This window comes from Cervus elaphus, chromosome 21, assembly GCF_910594005.1.
Source record: "Cervus elaphus chromosome 21, mCerEla1.1, whole genome shotgun sequence".
NCBI classification, from domain to species: domain Eukaryota; kingdom Metazoa; phylum Chordata; class Mammalia; order Artiodactyla; family Cervidae; genus Cervus; species Cervus elaphus.
This window is the reverse complement of record NC_057835.1, coordinates 60,803,420-60,824,512: the sequence shown is the minus strand read 5'-3', so window position 1 is coordinate 60,824,512 and position 21,093 is coordinate 60,803,420. Positions and strand designations below refer to the sequence as shown.

General features: G+C 33.9%; 1 protein-coding gene across 2 annotated transcripts in view; it reads left to right on the top strand.

Annotated features, from left to right (window-relative positions):
* ZFPM2 (zinc finger protein, FOG family member 2) overlaps positions 1–21,093 on the top strand; it is a 502,740-nt gene that overhangs the window by 82,309 nt on the left and 399,338 nt on the right. For both annotated transcript variants that reach the window (XM_043880290.1, XM_043880291.1), the window contains exon 2: positions 17,033–17,191. In XM_043880290.1, the coding sequence (XP_043736225.1) occupies positions 17,033–17,191 (159 nt within the window). The remainder of the gene's footprint in view (positions 1–17,032; positions 17,192–21,093) is intronic.

Sequence of the window (21,093 nt, the reverse complement as noted above, 5' to 3'; positions counted from 1 at the left end):
TGCTGGTTTGCTTTGCTAAGTCACTTTCAGTTGTGTCCAGCTCTTTGCGACCCCATGGACTATAGCCCGCCAGGCTCCTCTGTCCATGGGATTCTCCAGGCATATATGGATATAGCAGCCACATATGGATATTTAAATATGCATTTATGTTAATTAATACAATTAAAAATTTTGTTTCTCAGTCACATTAGCTCTATTTCAGGTGTTCAGTATAGTTAGTGGGGTGAGTGAATACCATACAAGACAGTGCAAAATTAGAGAATATTTTCATCATCACAGAAAGTTCTATCAGACATTGGTACTCTAGGAAATATTTTTTTCAAATTCCTAAAAATTTTCCAAGGATTTAAAAAATAGAATAGTGTGGTATATATAAACTACATTGGGAATCATTGGCATCTTTATAATACTTAATTTTTACTTTTGAGAGTGTGTTATGCAGCCACATTTGTGAAACAAGTTATTTTTTTCTCTCATTAAATTTTTAATTTCTTTCAATGTTATATATGTTTCTGCATGAGATTAATCCTAGAAGGCTTTAATGTTATATTATTTAATATGTGTCTTTAATTTTTTCTTCAACCATTTTTCAATTTAGGTTTTCTACTTTAATTTGTTAAAATATAGCAGGCTTTTAAAAAAGAAATTTTGCATTTTAATGTATTTTCAAGTTTATTGATGCAATGATTTCCTTGACTTAAAACTTATTTTGCTGTCTTTTACTCTTCAAATTTTATTTACTTGCTTTTGCTATTTTCTCTAATAAGTTCCCAGGAGTTTTAAATGTTTTAAGTAATTGTCAATATTTATTCAGTTTCTCCTCATTTTTAATACAGAAATTCTGGGCCTGTCTAACTGAGACATTTTGATGCTTTCAGATGATTTTGTGTTTTTCTTTTATGACCTTCCATATGTATTTCATCATTTGCCTTCAGGATATCTTATTTGCTTCTCTGTGTAGTTCTTACTGGTCATTTTGCTGTCTCTCCTAGGTGCTCTGAAGTTAGAAAATGAGTAACTGAGGAAGCTAGTATTTGAATGCAAAACTAGCAAAACTATTATGGCCTTTACTTTTAAAACATTTTAAGGAAAAATTCTGTTATTTTAAAATTCTATATCTTTTCTATTTGTATTGCCTTGTAATACGATTTGCTTTTTTTTTTTTTTTTTTTCTCTTTTTTTCATTGACGATTTGCTTTTATAAACTATTTGAATACCTAGTATTTGGTCAGTGTTTGTAACTATTTTATAAATACTTATAAATATTTAATCTTTGTTTATAGGAAACTGAGTATCTAACATCTAATTTTGTGCATGTAGATTCTATTTATTAATTATATTGTTCAAATTATTTATATCCTTATTTTTTATTCCTCAATGTATAGCACTATGATAGTGGCTTAATATTTACCAGCCAATGGTATTGATTTTTTAATCAACATGCTGTGACTAGAATTTGCTAATTCTTTAAATGTTGTAGGATATTAATAATATTGTCAGCATAAATTTTTGCTGTTTTCACATGAAAACATCTTTAACATTTAAGAATGTTTAATGAAACAATTAATATACTTCTTTTTTTATCCCAATCTTAAACTTGTTATTTGTCCTGCTAGATATTGCATCATTTCTGTGCTCCTAATTATTGTATTTTAACTTTTTTAAAGTATATTATTACTACTTGGTTTTAATATATTTAAACATATGGAAAGTAGAGTTCCTACAAAATGTTATCTTGAATTATTATCCAGTTTGTTTTTGAAAGTCTATTTTTATCTAATTATCAAACCCCAAATAATTTAAATTTCTTTCAGAGAAGAATTGGTTGCTTTGTCTTCTTTTCAACCTCACTTCCCTATTTTCTGTTAATCTACTCTATGTTTGCTAATATTGTTAATATTTAATGCCTCTTTAATATATCTTGTCTAATATTCTATTTTATTACAGTATTTTAAGTAAGCATTTAGACTCATTTGAATCAAACTTCTCTTTGTAATTTAAAAAGTATCTTTTTATCTTTGGTAAGTTTCAGTTTTCCCTGAAAATTGTTTTTAAGTCCAGTTTTTCCATTCTTAATGGTTAATAATTCATCTCTCTGGAATTGGGAGTGCATCTTTAAAAGAAGGTCAGCAGAAATGATGTCTTATGATGTCGTGTCTGAGGCGGACAGTGAGACTGCCTGATCTGAGCAGATCTGAGACTGTGTTGGTCAACATCACATATAAATTCAGAGTCAACTGAATATTATGTTCTTTTATAGCTTTCCCCTGTAAGGCTCTGCTACTTTTTCCTTCTGCTTTTTGCCATTATTTTTTCTTTTTTATATGATTTACTTTCACGTAATGACAGCTGTGGGGAGAGAAAGATAGATGTGGGGGTAAAAAGATGATTCTGTCTTTACTGGTTTTCTCTGACAACACAAACATGAACTTGATATTGATTTTAGTTATTTTCCCCAATCTCAAGTATGGGGTCTTTCTCCCAGTCTTGAAATTCTTAATATTATACATATTGTCAATTCATCATATCCTCAGTACACTTAAATTTAGGAGGGTCTGTTATTAGTGGGTTGCAGTTGTATAACCAGTTTGCTCTGATCTTTTTTTCCCACTTATCATCTTTTTAACCCATTTGTATTTTTCTCTACATTCTTGTATGGTTTTTCATTGTTTGTTATCAAAACACTAATTATATTTTTCTGGACCATCAGCTGTCTATATATTGCTTATCATTATACTTTTTGTTTTTTTATTGTGATTTTAAGAGTCTCTCCTTATATATTTACTTTGAAAGAATATCTCAAAATCTTACTGATTAGTTAACATATTGTCTGATTTCAAAATTGCTCCCCACCTCTAACCCTCAACTCCAAAGGCCTTATTTTATATTTTCTTAACATACCGAAATGACAGAGATAGCCAAATCATAAAACAGAGAATCAGCACACTTTAGGATTTCTGTCTCCATCAGCTTTGTCCCAGTTGTTAGGTCTTTCTCCTCCTTGAAGGTAAAGATGGCAAAGCCAGGATGATATATAATAGAGTGTCTCACAGAGTTCCTGGCCAGGGGGCAGATAGATAGTTCATGATGTTTTCTCCTTAGCAGTGAGAGTTCCTAATGAGATTTGTGATCTCCCTGGAATTGCAGAGGGACCAAAATTGTGATACTTGTGGGAGGCTACTCACGCTAAGGAATTTGATACAAGGCGGATTGACCATAGGTGCTAGGTTCTTATCATAAATAAGAGAAAATGAAACAGCCCAGAGTAGAGATTTAAAGGTTTAGGAAGCTGGAGGATAAACAGGTTCTAACAATTGGAAATATACTTTCTTGTTCTTGTGCACTATTACTGATTCAGCCAGTTTCATGAGGTTTTTAAAGGAGTGACTTTGTTTCTTCATTCATTCAAACATATTTTTAGAAATACGCTTCTGTGTTGTATAAAATAGATTTTATTATCTAACCTATTTTAACCAAATAATTTTTTTAGCCAAAAACTTAACCAAATGTTTTTCTTCTTTGTTATTTAAGCCTTAATAGTTGAGTTAGTGGTTTGTCACAGTTTTTTTTTTAATGTGTTATTGCTTGACTGTAGATACACAAGGTATTATTATTAATATATCTTGTATATAGTAACAGAGAGGTTGCTTTTAAAATTTTTAAATCTGAATTTTCGCTTGTTGACTTTTCCCTTGCTAATCTACATAGTTCTTAAATATTTCAATAAAATTAGGACAACTCAACTCAATTTAAATTGTGTTATCCCTAACTTCCTTATTGAAGGAACTTTCCTCTCAATTGTACAACCTTCCCAAACTGACATGCAAATTACACTTTGCACATTATTCCCCGATTCACATATTGCTTCTTTCAAAGAGTTTGTGAAATTTTCGGTAGCTGTTTATAGAATTGTGGCAGATTTCTTGAGAACATTTTAGAACATTTAGAACATCTCAACTTATCAACAGCTCTTAAAAAATATCAGTTCTATCCCCCCCACCCCAACCCTGCCCCTCATTGTAACTCTTCATTGGCAGCTACATATGGCAAAAAAACCAAACCAAACCAAAGGAAAGGTAACAGTTTCTATAACCTAATTTAGATATGCTTCATTTGTGCCACAGTTAAATCTCCAAAGAGCATTGAGAAGCATGATGGAATGGAATTCCCCCACAACTTCAGCAGGAGCCAACTCTCCATATGGTACATGAATAATTCTCAAGTGCAACGGATAAAATAAATGGCGAGACTGATCTTGTATGTCTCTTCAGATGTGGAACGGAGGCCTCAGAGAAAATAAAGCTGCAGAATTAATGCCTTCTATCAGTACATACACTTTAGCCTCCAAAATGGGATGAGGTGTTCTTGGGAAAAGTAGAACTAAACATAGAGGAACCAAATAATTTCAAGGATTTACTGTTAAAAAAATGATCCAAAAAAAAAAAATAAAATGATCCATTCTTATCTCACCCCTCATACTGTTGTGTGTTTATGCTCAGTCATGTCTGACTCTTTGAGACCCCATGGATTGTGGCCCACCAGGCTCCTCTGTCCAAGGAATTTTTCAGGCGAGAATACTAGAGCGGGCTGCCCTTTCCTCATGCAGGGGATCTTCCCAACCCAGGGATTGAACCTGCATCTCCTGCATTTGCAGGTGGATTCTTTACCACTAGTGCCACCTGGGAAGCCCCTCATGGTGTTGTAGGGATGTTATATCTCAGATCTGCTTCACTCTCCTCTTCTTTCCAGGTTTGAAACATGTATCACTAGCATCCCAGTGTGTGATCTGTATTAGAATAACTTGAGATGCAGGATTAAAGTTCTAATTCCTAGGTCCTATCCCAGAGCTGTAGAATCTTTGGGAGTGAGGCTTGAAAGTCTTCATTTTCATCAAACATTCAGTGTGAATCTCATTCACACTAACATTGGTGCCAGTTATAACAGAGACTAGAGAATAAGACTTGGGGCAAGTCTTATTGCCCCAAGAAGAGAAGAGAATGGCAGAACCAACAATAGGCACCATGATTTCCCTCTGAGGATGCAGAAGGCATCAGGGTATGTTTCCACCAATGGTTTCCTATACTTATTTAATATTTGAGCCAAGGGTTAGCCTGATCCAAGATAGAAGGCTGGAATGGGAAAGTTGGTGTGTGGTGGATGGTGCTGGGTGACAGGTACATACTTCTTTTTGTTCTCAGAAAGCATAGAGTAATAACAGCTTGAGTGGGAGGAAGCAGGATCAGATTGAATGCTGTAGCTAACAGTGAATGGCATCCATTCTGTGATTTAATTTCTTTCATTTTCTGGTAAGATTTACTTGGTTATATTTTTCCACATCAAGAGTGAAATATTTTAGGTATATAAAAACAGTGTGGGGGCTGATAGAATGATTTTTAAAAAATGGCTGAAAAATTATGTCTGAACTAGGGAAAGACTACTAAGATATAAAAGTCATCTATATAGTTTGGTTCATTGCTGTTTATAGTGTACTGTTTCTAAATTGTAATTGCCAATAGAAAATAGCCACAAAGAAGAACAACAAAGATAGACCAAAAGCAAACTGAAAAAAAGCACTAATTCAGCTGTTTAAGGTGAACCTTTTTTGAAGACAGGAAGGTGTTTATTTCTAGATGATTCAAGTTAGATGAATTTGTGTCATTTATAAGAGTTAGAAAATGTGGCTTTAAGATTGAAAATTCCCCTGTGTTTATTGCCAATGCATTGAATATTAGGTAAGTCCTGATAATTCTGGTATTCTGGAATTTTCTCTTTGGAGGGAAGGAATGTGTATTTATTTGGCTTGAGTGAGAGAGTGATTGGGATTGATCACTGTGGGTGAGAGTCTTTCTAGGTTTTTCATTAAGTGTGGCTATGTAATCAGTATTGAAATAACTTTATAGCTTACCACCTTCAATAGTTAGTAAATTCATTTTTATGCTTACAGTTGAAGGGAAAAAATGAAATTCTATTTAATTGGAAAGGAAGCTACCATGCCCAGTTTTTTCCCCATGTGTGTGTGTGTGTGTGTGTGTGTGTGTGTGCGCGCGCGCGCGCGCGTGCATGCGCGCGCGCGTGCATACGCACGCTCGCGATTTAGTTCCTTATATCAGAAGTGCATAGGAGAGTGTCTCCTGGAGGCTGGCACAGGGTTTACGATGCAAATATTGGAGGGCTGTGAGTCACCAGCAGAGAGTTCATTTATGTGAGCTTTCCACCTTTTGGCTTACCCTATAACTTCTGCCTGTAAAGGTGCTTGCTTTTATTCTATTGTAGCCTTTGTTGCCAAAGGCAGAGGATATTTTCTTTTTAAGAGAGCCCTTAGATGCTTCCTTCACGTTGCCCCTGCTGGAGCAGTGTGGATAAGCTAGCTTTGTTATCACTGGCACCCTACCTGCTCTCCTAATTCTCCAGAGAGTAAGTGTTCTTCTTAAAAATATAGCTATATTGAGTGCCTCTGTGTCTTTAGATACTCTTTTAATGTGCTAGTATAAAATAAAAGTCTTTTTGAAGATATGTTTTATGGGGAAGTGCTTTCTGGGGCCTCTAGAGATGTTCACAAGCACTGAATCGAGGTACCTTTATAGTGGTTTAATGACAGCGTAGAACACTTGTTATAAAGTGCCCTTTTGCTATGTATCCCAGGGCATGGCACAATTAGAGCGTGGTGAACATGTTGATTTGTTTTCACCTTCACTCACAAAGCGCCACCCGCCCCCATCGCTTTGTTAGGGTTTTGCAACTATAGATCTGTGTTTTGTTTTGTTTTTTCATCCCCCGAAGATGAAGGAGATCTGTCAGAATGGAAATTTGGAAAATTACACATACACTTGTGAAATTAGGCAAATTCTTATAAAGTTTGTATTCTCACCTAATGCACAGGATCCACAACAATGCTTTGTTTTGTGTGAGGAATTGTTTTTCTCGCTGTGCAGAAAATGTCTGCAGGACTCTACAGGCATAGAGAGAATATTCATCATGATTTACCGTGTCAAACTCACACGGAGGGCCAAGTTGGCAGCATTCCAGGAGCAGGAGGCCACACCTATTTGTGGAAATGGAACAGATTTCTGTAGTTGCCTATTCTGTTCCTACAGTTGACTATTCTGTTCAAGGCGGTGGTGCTGGGACGTGTAGTTTGCAAGTTGTATATGTTGGTTAACAATGAGGTTGGCCATGGTACTGCTCCATGAAATCCTGGAGACCACACTTGGTTTGTGCACCAACCTGATCATAATAAGGGATTGGAGTGAGAGATGATAAGTGGAGGAACCTGTGTGATCTGGCTGGGACCTCTTGCTTCACACTGATCGCCACTGAGTGATGGGCCTGCTCTGGCTGGCTGGGTGTTTTCATCTCACGAGATGCCCTATCCTCAGAAGAGGAGGATGAGGAAAATGCCATGCTGCTTAAAGCTCTTGGTTTTCAAATAACTCACCTAGCAGACTGTAATTTTTAAAAATTGAGATGCAATCCCTATTTGTATAAAGATATTTTTCTATACCATAGCCAGACACACATGAAAAACTTTTTAGCCAAATTCACTGGCTGCTCGATTGTTTGCATTATTCAGGGCTCCTGGAAGTGTATGAAGCAGTAACATGTGGGATCAACCGAAGTAATGGCTCCAGTCTATTCCCTGTCATCCCAGAATTGTCTGAAACAATGTGACTGAAGTGCTTTCTAGACTCTGGCATTATTTGGGAGAACCATTAACCAGCACTAAATAAGCAAACCTAACCTGCCACTAATCAGGTCTGATTGCACTAAGTTGCCCTGGTGATAAGTAGTTTGATCACAGAATCAGCTGCAGTACACAAAGGATGGAGCCTATGTTAATTTCAAAATATTATACTGTTTCTATTAAATGATAACAAAAATATAATTTTTGCTGTTACACAGTGACTTCTAGCATTTGTATTCCTACAGTTGTTCTTAAACTTGAGCATGCATTGGAATCCCTTACAGGGTTTGTTAAAATACCGGTTGATGGGCCTCACCCTCAGAGTTTCTGAAACCAGATCTGGGGTGGAGTCTGACAATTAATTTTGAATTTCTATCAAGTTGTCTGATGATGATAATGCTGCTGGTCTGAGGATGACATTTAGAGAAACACTGTTTGCTATCAAACTGTTTGTAATTAGCCAGTGAAATCAGGCATCATTTTTAGAGCCGTAATTTTATAAGATGAGTTTTTTAGAAGGTTTAATCAATAATGAATTGTACATGTAAAGAATCATTTTAATAAAGCAGGGTCAGAAAGGATGTTATTAAACTGAAGGAATAAGTAGAGGGAAATTGATCTATGTGATGAGATGGGGATTGTTAGATTACAATTTTATTAAGAAGGAAAAGAAGTTTGTATATACAGTGACCAAAACCTGAAGCAAGTATTTTTGTTGATATTTTTCTTGTAATTAAAAAAATTCCCCCAAATCTTTGCAGTGATTTTCCTTTAATTTCTTGCATGTAGCCATATGCTTGCTGGATGTTTTCACATGACGCAGATATGTTGCTTATGAGACAAAGAAATGCATCCTGAATGTTTTTAAGGACCATATTGATTCATCTTTGCCTCATGAAATTGTTTAAGAAATTAATCGTTAGAATCCTTTGTTTAATATCTATTGTTTGGCTAATGCTTTTGCTGTTATTGTAGACTTTTGAAAAACCAACACGTGCGTTGTTTTTGGTTTGCTCTAGAAAGAGAAAGAAATATGCATTCATTCTAGAGTCAGAAGACTAGGCTCCCCTTGCCTCTGTTTTTTGTATCTCTGTTTAAATAAGATAATTTAAAAAAATAACATCTCTTTTGCTTATACTAATTTAGCTTTTTAAAACAATCTAGGATATTATTCTCCAGTTTTGCACAGTTTTGTCAAATAAGAATACTAGCTGCATTTTGATGGTGCTTTGAAGTTTCTAAAGAAGATGCATTTTTTTTTTCTTGTACAGGTCTATAAACTTATAAGTTCTGATTAATTCACCTAATAAATATCACTCACATATCATGTATAAAAGGTTCTGTGAGCAGATTAAAATACTTTTTTCATACTCATGGTGCTTTTAGAATAATATAATGTACTGTATTCATATTCCGGGTAACACCTGATGATCTGTTGTGATAGCAGAGTTGATTTTGTGGAAGATTTTCTGCTTGCCTGATCCCACATCCCCCAGAAAACTTTTGGCAGACTGTGGATGCATGGTACCTGATTTGAATAACCAGGAAATGACATGGATTTCACACTGGTAGCAGAATAAACTTCCTTCAACAATATAATTAGTAATAATTGGACCCAGTATTCTCTCTCCTTGATTTGATCTTCAACTTTATGACAATTAAATTCAGCTAAAATGTTCTTATTTGAATAACTATTAAATGCCATGGTTAAATGCTAGGTACCATACTTGTTACTTCCAGTTACAAATGGAGGTCAGATAAAATTAAATCTGAGGAAATAAGAAAATGCACAAATAACTGGAATTTAGGATATCTAAGAAGGCTTTCTTGCCCTCCCCATGTTGAAATGGAGTATCTTTAAAAAAAAAAAAGTTGCATGTATTGTATGTGTAACATTTGTCTCCCTCATTCAGTTATCCACTCCCTTCTGGCTGGGACCGTCCACTTTGTACATTACTGTTAGCTCAGTACGCGATATAGTGCCTGCCGTGTGCTTCACCCTCAATACATACTGGTTAAGTGAATAACAAATGAATGAATAAATACATGCATACATGAAAGTCTCATAAAAATAACAAAATGATTTATAAGATTTTCATTTATGTTTAGTCATTACCAACTAAGGGCTTTATATTATTGAAATATATCAAATCATATAGAAATACATAATTTTAGTAATGAATATACTTTTGTGTTTCTTTGTGATGGAGTTACCATCTTCAGAAAGCTTTGTGGGGCTCTGGACTGAGAGACCTGATTACAAAATATGTGAATTTCAGTGCCAACTCTGTCACTGACTTCCTGGGTCAATGCACAAGGCACTTATTAATGAACCGACTTTTTTTCAATGCCTGTGTTACTGCCTGAGAGTAAATTAGTCATTAGAGATTCTAGTTTAAATTTATCTGGATTTTCTCATCTGACTTTGTTTTTCCTGTGATGTCAGTGTTTAATCTGCTCTGTACGATTAGTTGCTGCTTGCTAGGTTTGCATATGTTGCAAGCAAAAGTATTTTCTTGTTAGTATCATTGACTTAATTTGAAGGTTCCAAAAACAGAGCATTTCAGGGGAAAAAATTAAAGAATTTAAAGTGTTCCCAGATTTACATATAAGAAGTGTTAATACTGCTATCTAATAAAAATGGCCAAGGACCTTGTAGCAAAAAATATTATTCTATTTTTATAGAAATCAAAGAGTTCATTTTTTCCCCTAAAGAAACAATTTGAATAAAACCTGACCCTCTTCTCTTCTTTTTACAATGGAATATGGTCAAATTGAACCCACCATTAAAAATTCTCTAATATCTTTTTTTGCATTAACATTTCAAAACTCAATTTAAATATTCACAGATCTCATTTTTAATAAACTTAACAAATTCAGGTAATTTCCTTCAACTTTCTAGATTGAAGGACAGCAGTTGGTACAGATATAAAAAAGATGTACAGCTATGAGCAAAGCCCAAAATCAATTATATATAAGAAATAACCTAACACATGGAAAGAAATTAATCAAAAAGAAGAATTTCTACTATATAATTCTGTGGTCTGCTACCTGCAGGCAACAAACGCAAATGAAAAAATCAACATTCTTTTGGCAGATAAGAGAAAAATTAATAAAAATGTTTCCTTCCTACTAGATCCCCTGATGCAACTATTGTTAAAAGTGAGTGACTGCAGGAAGAACTTGCTCGTTTAAAATGCTGTTTTTTTAAACTACAGAAATAAGGCTTTATTCTTGCTGTTAAGCTCAATTACATGAGCTAGTGTGGCTTTGCACTGTCCAAAGAGCACCCCTCTTCCCTGCCCCTTCTCATTAAATGGCTCAGTGGGATATGCATGAGACAAATGTAATAGGAACCAGGTGAGTAGCATTTTGAGGTGTGCCTACAGGGTAATGATGATTCTAAGGAATCTGAGTGTAGCAGCTGAAAACTCTAAGAGCAGAACTACTGAGAGCCACAAAAAACGCCCCAGATGCAGAGAAGATATTAGTGCTCTAAAGACAGACGGGTTTCCACTCCATAACGAGACGGGGAGGAGTGCATTTTTGTGGACTTCTGCTTTTTAGAGGTGCATTTTTACTTTTCATTTCTAATTGAATAAACAGGCCATGTTATACAGAATGTATGAAACTAACAGTCTTTCCTATTAGAAGGATTTTATATTTTGGGTTTTATGAATATCATCCTGAGATTAATGAAGATATATGAGGCTAGAATACAGAGGACTTGGTAATGACATCCAATTTAAATATTAATATTAGTCCACTGCCACATTTCTATCACATGTAGAGAATGTAACATAAGTTTAGAATGGAAACTTTATGTTAATTCCCCTTACCTATTATCTAACATACAGCATACCTGTATAGAGTTTTGACATATTTGTATATTACGTATTAAATGCAAACCAGAATTTGTCTATCCCTAGCTTATATTGTCATATTCACTTTTTGAAAAAGAGAGCATTACATGAAAATATGGGCTAATTATTATGTAACATTAAAGTATGGTATATATTATTGTTTGAATTGTCAGATTTGCAGATCTCTATTGTTTTATATATACTAGGTTTTATGTACCTTCTTACTCCTTTGTGTGAGTGATTCTTTTGCAAACAGCTTCAAAGAAGCACAAAACAGGAGCTGGCAACCTGGAGACAGTACACCATTTTCATTTTCATTTGTTCATTGAGATTTTGAGAAATTTATTTCATCACATGTTCTTTGTTCTCCATATGTTCTATATGTAAAATTATGTAATAAATTTTTGATGACAGTTTTAATAATACTAACAGATGTAAAAATGACCTGAAATGGCATACATTTAAAACACAGAATAAAAAGGTTTGGAAATATTTGTGTGTTTTTAGAGGAAACTCACCTAGCAGAATTTCTGAGCACACTGTGATGGATTATTGTAATTATTGGAAATGATAATATTTTAATTCAACTTTCTTCCCACCTGTCGGTTGTAATCAAGGCTGCCCAGTATTCTGAAACAGTCTCATTTTGCTAGGTGGCTAGTCTTGTGCAGCCTCTAGAATGCTTAGAATATTAATGCGTGGAGAGGAGACTGAATGCTCTCTATAGTTCCATTATGGCAAAGTGTCTTGTTTTAATCAAAACATATGCAAAACCTAACCAAAATAATTTATAATAAATTAATTCCAGTGAGAACTTAAGAGAAAGAAACCATTTTGGGGGACGTTGTATCAGAATATAGAATTTGGCATTTCTCTTCTTCATAATTGACAATGTATATTAATTTCTGTAGAATTTAATTTCTTTCTTGGGTGCCTCATTCTGAAGTGCTTTGAATTTATATGAACAAAGACAATCTGACATTTATGTGAGGATCAGTCTAGTTTATAGTAGGCTGCCAGAGTAGGAAATTTTTTATCAAGATAATATATGTTGAAAGACATGTTTATTTGATTTAATATTTATGATGTTGGTCTTTATCATTTTTTGTATTCCTCCTTGTATTGCTTATTTTAACCCTATATCCTCTAAATTCTTATATATCTCCCATATTTTTTCCCTGGAGTTTTTGCTTGTTTGCCTTTTTTTTTTTTTTTTTTTGTCATCTAGCTTTTACTCCAGTGGCTTTGGATGGGTTTCAGGGATTTCTTTAACCACCTGAAATCATAGTAATAATTTTCTCATGAATTCATTTGTCTAGGGAGAAGTACTCCTCAAAATGCTTCTTAACTAAATAAATCTAGTTCTTGACATTCATTTCATTCAGTGATTATGCTACCTTTGTATAGGATAGGACTGCTTGACCTTGAATGTTCCTATTGTTCTTTGCCAATTCTGAATCACTGAAACAACCACCAGGTGAAAAATTTCTGCCACACATAGGCTCAACTTTTGCAACGTATCTGTTGGTGCTGGGTGAATAAAGCCTTAGCAAGTACCAGCAGGCTTCCCTGATTGCTCAGATGGTAAAGAATTTGCTTGCAAGGCAGGAGACTCGGGTTCAATCCCTGGGTCAGGATGAACCCTCTGGAGAAGGGAATGGCTGCCCACTCCAATATTCTTGCCTGGAGAATCCCATGGATAAAGGAGCCCGGTGGACCACAGTCCATGGGGTCGCAAATAGTCGGACACAACTGAGTGACTAACACACACAGATAAAGCTTTCCTGCACTTTGGGAAGGTCCTGGGTATTGTCAAGTGTTGTGAATCTGCACCACCCTTCTTAGCTTCAGCTTTATCTCTAGAGGGCAGAAGTAGTAGAAAAGCAGTGGTCAATTCAGGTGGTTCCTGGGTACCAGTTGTCTCCCTTTCTGAAAATGGAAGTATTTCTTTGCATCCACCAGAATCTTCAGTAATCTCTATTATTAATCCAATACAAAAGATGAAAAGATGCCTCTTCATTCTGAGAGATGATTAACAGTGTTGTGGGCCTGACGTCCAACATTGTTGTATTCATAACTTTAGGATGTACAGCTAATTGTTCGCGCTTGGAAAATCAGATAAATATTTATATTTATAAACATTAAGACTATTCCTTCTGGATTGTGTTTGAGTATCTGTAAATCAGAAGCAATTGAAGAGTTGAAATTCAGATTTCCTTTCACTTGCCTGCCAAGTGGCCTCAATCAGAAGTAATTTTCTCCATGAGGGCACAGAGAACTCAGTCGTAAGCCTTTTCTAAGTAGATATTATTATTTGTGTCAAATTAGATGTGGTGATTTTTCTGAAGTGGACTTCTGTGCCCACTAATCCACACACAGGAGGTTCCTTCATTCCCCCCTTCATTGGTGCTATTAATTGTGCTTCTGCTTCAAGTGTCTCTTACCCTCTTAAAATGTTAGTTTATAGCCACCGATTATCTGTAAGGTTTGCAATATAGAGAGTAGGGTGAGATCTAATCTTAAACCATAAATACTATGCATTTTAAGAGAAACCTTTTTGCCAGAGCCTGATTTGATAGCATAGCTAAAGAAATGGTTAGTAATTTCACATTTTAAAGTACAATTAATTATATCAATCTGACACGTGCTTTGGGCGAAATACACATTGGTTACTAAATCACCTTTTTTTAACCTGTTATAAATATTGACAGTGAGATCTCATGTATTTTGAGCAATGAACTCAGAAATTTTTTTTTACCTTTCATTTGGATTTTGTAATTTTTTTTGACAATAAGTGCTTCTTTTCAGTTACATGCTTTGAATTGCAAATAGATAGCCAACATAAAATAAAACAGCCCCTGGAATATAGAACACTATACTGTCAGTTAAGATCTTACCATAATCTTTGATAAATAAAAGTTATATATGATGTAGAAACCTTTGTGACATATGTTTATATATTTGAATGGCTTGGTTAGACACTTATTGAGCCTATATCAATGTTTTGTGGGTTTCTTTCAAAATTTCACATGAGATTTTCCACCTAATTTTTAATAAAGTGATTAAATTTTAATTTAATTTATACTATTGGAGCCAAATTGTTAAGTCCTGTACGATTTTAAATTGTTCAAGTACATATTATCTTCAATAAAGACTCTTTTACAAATGTTAGAAAGTTTGCTCACATTTTATTTTTAAAACACAAAGTATTTTACTATTAATTTTATTCTAGTAATATGCATGCACTTTCTTTATAATATATAGGCTTTTGTAATTGAAGAGCATACATAAGTAAAAAAGACAGTAAAATTTATATGAATTATTTAAAATATTTATTTTACAATTAGAGTTTTATTTTTTGTTAACCAAACCCAAGAGTATGTATTCCAAAAGTAGTCTATATTATCTTGTCTGTTACATGATATAAACTGATATTAAGACAGTTTCCTTTATAGAATTACTTGGTAAGGATATAGATTATGCAAATAATTAAATATTCATAATTAATTATTTTATTTTTGGTAATGTCTATAAAAAAGACTTTCCTGGTTATTTTTGCTGGGAGGGTTAAAATTTTGGTTGATTTTTGGTAATCTGAGAAGAGCAGTGAGAGGCTTCTCAATTTTAAGACCTGATCTTTAAGCATCTAAAAATAGTTATGTTAGTAGACATGAGCAATTTCTGAAGGATTCTGTGTTTACGAGTAACCTGTTTTATAGTTTTACTTATGAAAGAATGCATTTATAACTGTAAAAGAATGGTTTGCATGTAGTGTAGTATAAAAGGTATTTTTAAATAAAATAGAGTTTTCATGTCAACTTTTTCACGTATTAACTTGTAGCCTTATTCTGGTTAACTAACCTGACCTTTACTTTCCAGATTTACCAAAAAAAAGAATAATAATTCCCATACCTACCTCACTGGATTATTTTAAAGATCACACAAGAAAGTACTTTGAAAGTCCTATATGAGATACAAAAATGAGATAGTTTAGGTGTCTTATTTTGACCAAACTTGTTACTAAAACTAGGTATCTTGAAAAAATAAAAACATGGAAAATATTCTATTTTATTCCTTGTTAGACTTGCAGTTAATAATTAAAATTATTCAAATAACTGTTTTAGTGATTGTAATATTTTACCTTATTACTATTTTATATATTCCTTGCATGTCTTAGTACTTGACATAATTGTTAAAAGGTGAAAGATTATATATTACTTGAAATAATGAATAAGAGATAAAAACCAATATGAGATCCATGGCTTTTGAATGCAACTGAGCACACATGGATTTTTTTAACTCTCCACCTAGAATTAAAAAAGAAAAAGCACATTACCAGAGTGTTTGGAATTAGTGCATCCTTTCTTCCTTAACATTTGTTATTTTGGAGAAAAGAAGGAAAAACAAATTTTAAAAAGGACAAAGAAACTCTGTAATAAATTTTTTTGACTTGAGCATACCTTAAATTTAAATCCACATTTCTAAGAAGTAAGAGAAAGAGACTGCCTAAGCCTTTTAAGTATTTAGCCTGTCTGATGAGACTGCTGACATGAGTGACAATTAGTACAAATTACCATAATTGTGTTCCTTGGATGAAATGCCACAGTGCTTCTTTAGGAGCAAATGCAGGCTTCCACTTAGTAAAATGAGTCGGATACTTTGATTCTTCTGGGCAGTCAGAAATTCACAATCGGCCATGTGGTATTTCCATGTCATCCACTTCAGATCCATCTCAACAACGACAGCCCACCCTTTCCTTTCAATAAAATAGGCCCATTAATGTAATGCACCTGACTCTCATTCACTCTAAGGAAGTTGTATTTTTATTACAGAAAAAGTATCACATAAATACAAATTACATTTTTTTCATTAGAAAACTACTTTTCATTTCAGAAAAAATTCAATTAATTATGAATAGGGTTATGCTTTCATCAGGGAGAGAAATATGTAATTTTTTCTTCAAGCTTCAAACACATATAATGAAATCTTTTCTTGGAATCCACTCTTAAGATGGATTTTTAAAAGTATAGACTTTATTAAAATCTCAGTTCAATTAAAATGCATTCAATTACTTTAAATCTTTATTAAAATCTCAGGTAAAATTGTACAACAGTGTAAAAGAGACTTGTACTCTTTACCAGGCAGTTAATTCTAACAAATGAACATAAAGTGCACAGTTTTGCTCTTCAGGAGAGGATAAAAGAATAAGCTTTGGGCTTCAAGTTGGGGGTGGGGAAGGATGGGAGATGGAGTTTGCTTTCTATTTAGTAATTTCAGGAACAGGTTTCTTTCCACTTGTTACATTGCTTAATATTACTTGTTGATGCAAATGTGGCATTATCTTGTCTGGGTACCGTTGTTACTACTTGTCCTTTCATTGAATACCTTATTGTCCCTCATCACCTTAAACAAAAAGACCCTATTTAAGGATTTTATTTCACTCTCTTCTTGGGATATTTTTGGTACAGTGTCCCTCTTCTTTTTCAAGGGCCGCTAGAAGATGCCATTGAAGAGGAAGAAGAAGAATGTCCATCAGAGGAAACAGACATTATCTCAAAGGGCGACTTTCCACTGGAGGAAAGCTTCTCCACAGAATTTGGGCCTGAAAATCTGAGTTGTGAAGAGGTGGAATACTTTTGCAACAAAGGTAATCATTAATGGCTGGATGTGATATGTGAGTCCATTTACTCAGATGATTTTGTGTAGTTGAAAAATGCACTGATATACTGGAGGAAGAGTGTTCAGGGTGCTAATATTTAATTCAACAGTCTGAAAATGTGTATAGGATTTTTAAAATGCAACATTATTTTGAAAGATAAAAGAAATTTCATAACTCATAGGTCATATTGTATATTTAAACACATAGTTTCATATTGATTGGCCAGTTGACTGAATATTTTCATGTTGCTTAGACAGTTAACTATAATATATTTAGTGTTCATCATTTATCCCTTCAACAAATATTACTTAATGTCAGTTGTTTACAAGGCACTGAGTTCATCATTGAGGGTGAGCAGGGAATGGGCCAGAGTCCCTACACAAGGTTTGAGCTCACTCCTTTTGAACACTGAATGCCTTAAGTGTTTGACATTGACTTTCAACATTGAGAATGGTGCTTTTTTTAGATACTGACAAATAAGGAAATACACACTCTTTCTCTCTTCTAGATATTCTTATGATACACTAACATTATAACAGAGGAAGAACCTCTGTTACATTTATATTATATTTATATTAATATTATATTGTATTATGTTATATTTATATTATATGTTATATTTATATTATTATAACCTCTGTTATAAATAGGCTGAACCTCAGCCTATTTCCAGCCTATCTTGACTTGGAGCCAAGTGGTCCTGCCAGTAATTATGTTCTCATCAGTCATGTATACTCATTATTTAAGCTGCTTTTCCAAAACTGAGTTTAAGGGTTCTTATGATTCTTTTTAATTTTTTGATTGATTTTGCAAGTGAGATGGGTCTTCTGTTACCTCCTGCACCAATGTATAATTTCACAAGTGTTCAGATTACTTCTTTGGTTTTAGAATAGCTACTTCATTGTTTTACCATGGTTGTTTCCCATAGGGCATGATTGAGAGTGTGTGTCTATCTCTGTAAGTTTCTGTAAGCAACATTTTTTTGTTTTAGGCAGAAAGAGAAATTATGGGACATGAGTTTTTACATGTTTGTGTGAATTTGATGATCAGAATTGATAGTCTGAAATCAAGAATGCTGCTATATCATCCCCCCAAACTGCTAATATACATGTCTCAGCAGCCAACTATATATATTTGATACATTTTATTAAAACCTCAGTATCACTTTCTCTTGATTCTGGCATGTTAGAAATAAAAGAAGTGAGCCATTCCCATCCCTGTGGTCCATAGAGCTCAATACCCTAAAACTGTCCACAGTTTAAGGAGTGACAACACCAGCACTTGATTTCATTGAAGTTCAGAAAACCTCTTTGACCATTAACTCCTGGAGACCTCAAGATGGTCAGAGACTTGTTGAAAACAAGAGTGGTAGGGACATAATAGACCTTCTTTTTTAGTATTCACTTAGATTTCAGGCTAAATTAATATTTTCCCTATTAGAACCATTTCTTGATGCTGCATTACCACAGCAATACATAGTAGAGCTGGATAGAGAGGAAGAGTTTCTAAACATGTTTGAAGGCATCCCATTGTCCATCTTTATCAGGAAATATACTCTTGTGCACTCTGGAGTGCCTACCTTACGTTGCGGGACCGCAATAAAGGAAGGAACCAATAGCTATTAAGTATCATGTATTCTTCTTACTCTTGTCCTTAAAAGACTTAGTGTATGGACTCAAGAATTTTTGTCAATTTATTAATCCAGGGAGAGCAGTAATAATAATTATTAGATGTTGTTTACATTTGTTAATAATCATTGGTGATGGCCTATGTTTAATGAAAGAATATATTGAGTTGGCAAAAGAAGTTTGTTCAGGTTTTTCTATAAGATGTTACAGAAAACCCGAATGAATTTCTTTGGTCAACCTAATAGAACTCCAAGTTTTAAGTTAGTAGTTTCTTGGAAGAAAATGGACTTATAGAGAAAGTGAAGTTGCTCAGTCCTGTCCGACTCTTGCAAACCCATGGACTGTAGCCTACCAGGCCCCTCTGTCCATGGGATTTTCCAGGCAAGAATACTGGAGTGGGTTGCCATTTCCTTCTCCACAGGCTCTTCCTGACCCAGGGGTCGAACCTGGGTCTCCTGCTTTGCAGGCAGATGCTTTATTGTCTGAGTCACAAGGGAAGTCCTAAATGGACTTATAGCAGATGCTTATTATAGGATTACATAATTATAGTCTCAGAATAATAACTTCCATCTATACTAAACAGAGTCTTAACTCAATGAAAAATAATGACAGGCCTTGAGGGACTAAAAAAAAAAAACAACGAAACAAAACTGAATTACAATTCTTAAGAACATTGTTTAATAGACATTATTAATTATTTGATAAATAATTGGAAAGTTGAAAAATATATCAAAGTAACATTTAATATATAATGTAGGTAACATGGAGCTTCCCAGGTGGTGCTAGTGGTAAAGAACCTGCCTATAATGCAGGAGACAAGAGATATGCAGGTTTGATCCCTGGGTTGCTGAAGATCCCCTAAAGGAGGGCATGTCAACCCACTCCAGTCTTCTTGCCTAGAGAATCCCCATGGACAGAGGAGCTTGGTGGGCTACAGTCCAAAGGGTCACAAAGAGTTGGACATGATCGAAATGACTTAGCACATACATGCACACATAGGTAATATATTAAAAATATATAATTAATATATACTATACAAATAATTCTCTGTTTAATTTGAAGCTAGATAATAATGCTAGGTGGGAATAAGAATTTGAATTTTGACATAATATTTTTTAGGATAAATATTACTTTACTATTTCAAACCACTGTCACTTTATTTAATAGGAAAGAATTTCATTATTTTACTCTCCTAAATTGTGAGACCAGGGAATTCCTACTGAAGTAGTCAGAACTGGTGTGAAAGAGAGACAGCTCTTTGATATGAATTGCATCCCCTTGAGGTCATACAGGGATTCCATTCATTTTTCATTTAAGTTGATTAACTGTAATAGAAAAAGAAAATTTTCTCTCTGGAAAATTAGAATCTAATCTTTCTGCAGAAATTTACATATTAGTCTCAGTGACACATAATTATGTTTTCTTGCCTGTTGCAGGGAAGAAGATAGATTAGGTTTAAAAGAGTATATGTATTTAAATGGTTAATGATGCCAGTGTCATGACTGAAGAAGCATGTGATAATTGTTATTCTGATGAAAACTGTTTTTAAGTTGGGATCATTGATGAAGCATACTTTTGCATATATTCTATATGATTTGTGACAACTTAAGCCCTGTAAATATGTGTAAAAAAATGAATTGGATTATTTTGAAAGTTTCTTTGTCTAAAAATTAGTCAAAATCACAATCTGGTAGTTGCTTTACTGGGTTCCAGAGATAACATTTTTGAACATCAATTTTTTTTTCTTATCAAATAGGACAGGAATTTAAAAACTAAGATCACAAAAACATGGCTGGAGTATCTTGTTTTCCAAACAAGGTGTTTTGACACATTGTCAGAGAAGAGTATTGAGATATTCATATAGTTACAATATATCTTCATTTATATTTTAGCAACTGTGTTTTGTATAAAAGCAATCTATTGTAACTTTTCTTTTTTAGAAAAGAAGAAAAATTTCGACTTTCTGGAGACATAGCTTATCATGGGTAAAAGTTGCTGCTTCCTTTTGAAATTGAACCTCTATATTATGCAGGATGTTTTCAGTGTTTAGAATAGTTATTTACTTATTATTGTGGCATTTTCCTCTGTTCCACATGAATATTATCTATTCTCTTGTTGTCAAAGGGAAGACTTTTTTTTTACAAGTCTCAAAGTGCCTATTAATGTTAGTAAAGTTCCTAGTTATAAAATGTGATTAAATGTGATCCAAATCACTCTTATAATGTAGTATTCCGCAGAAATGTAAAACAAGGTGGTCAGACT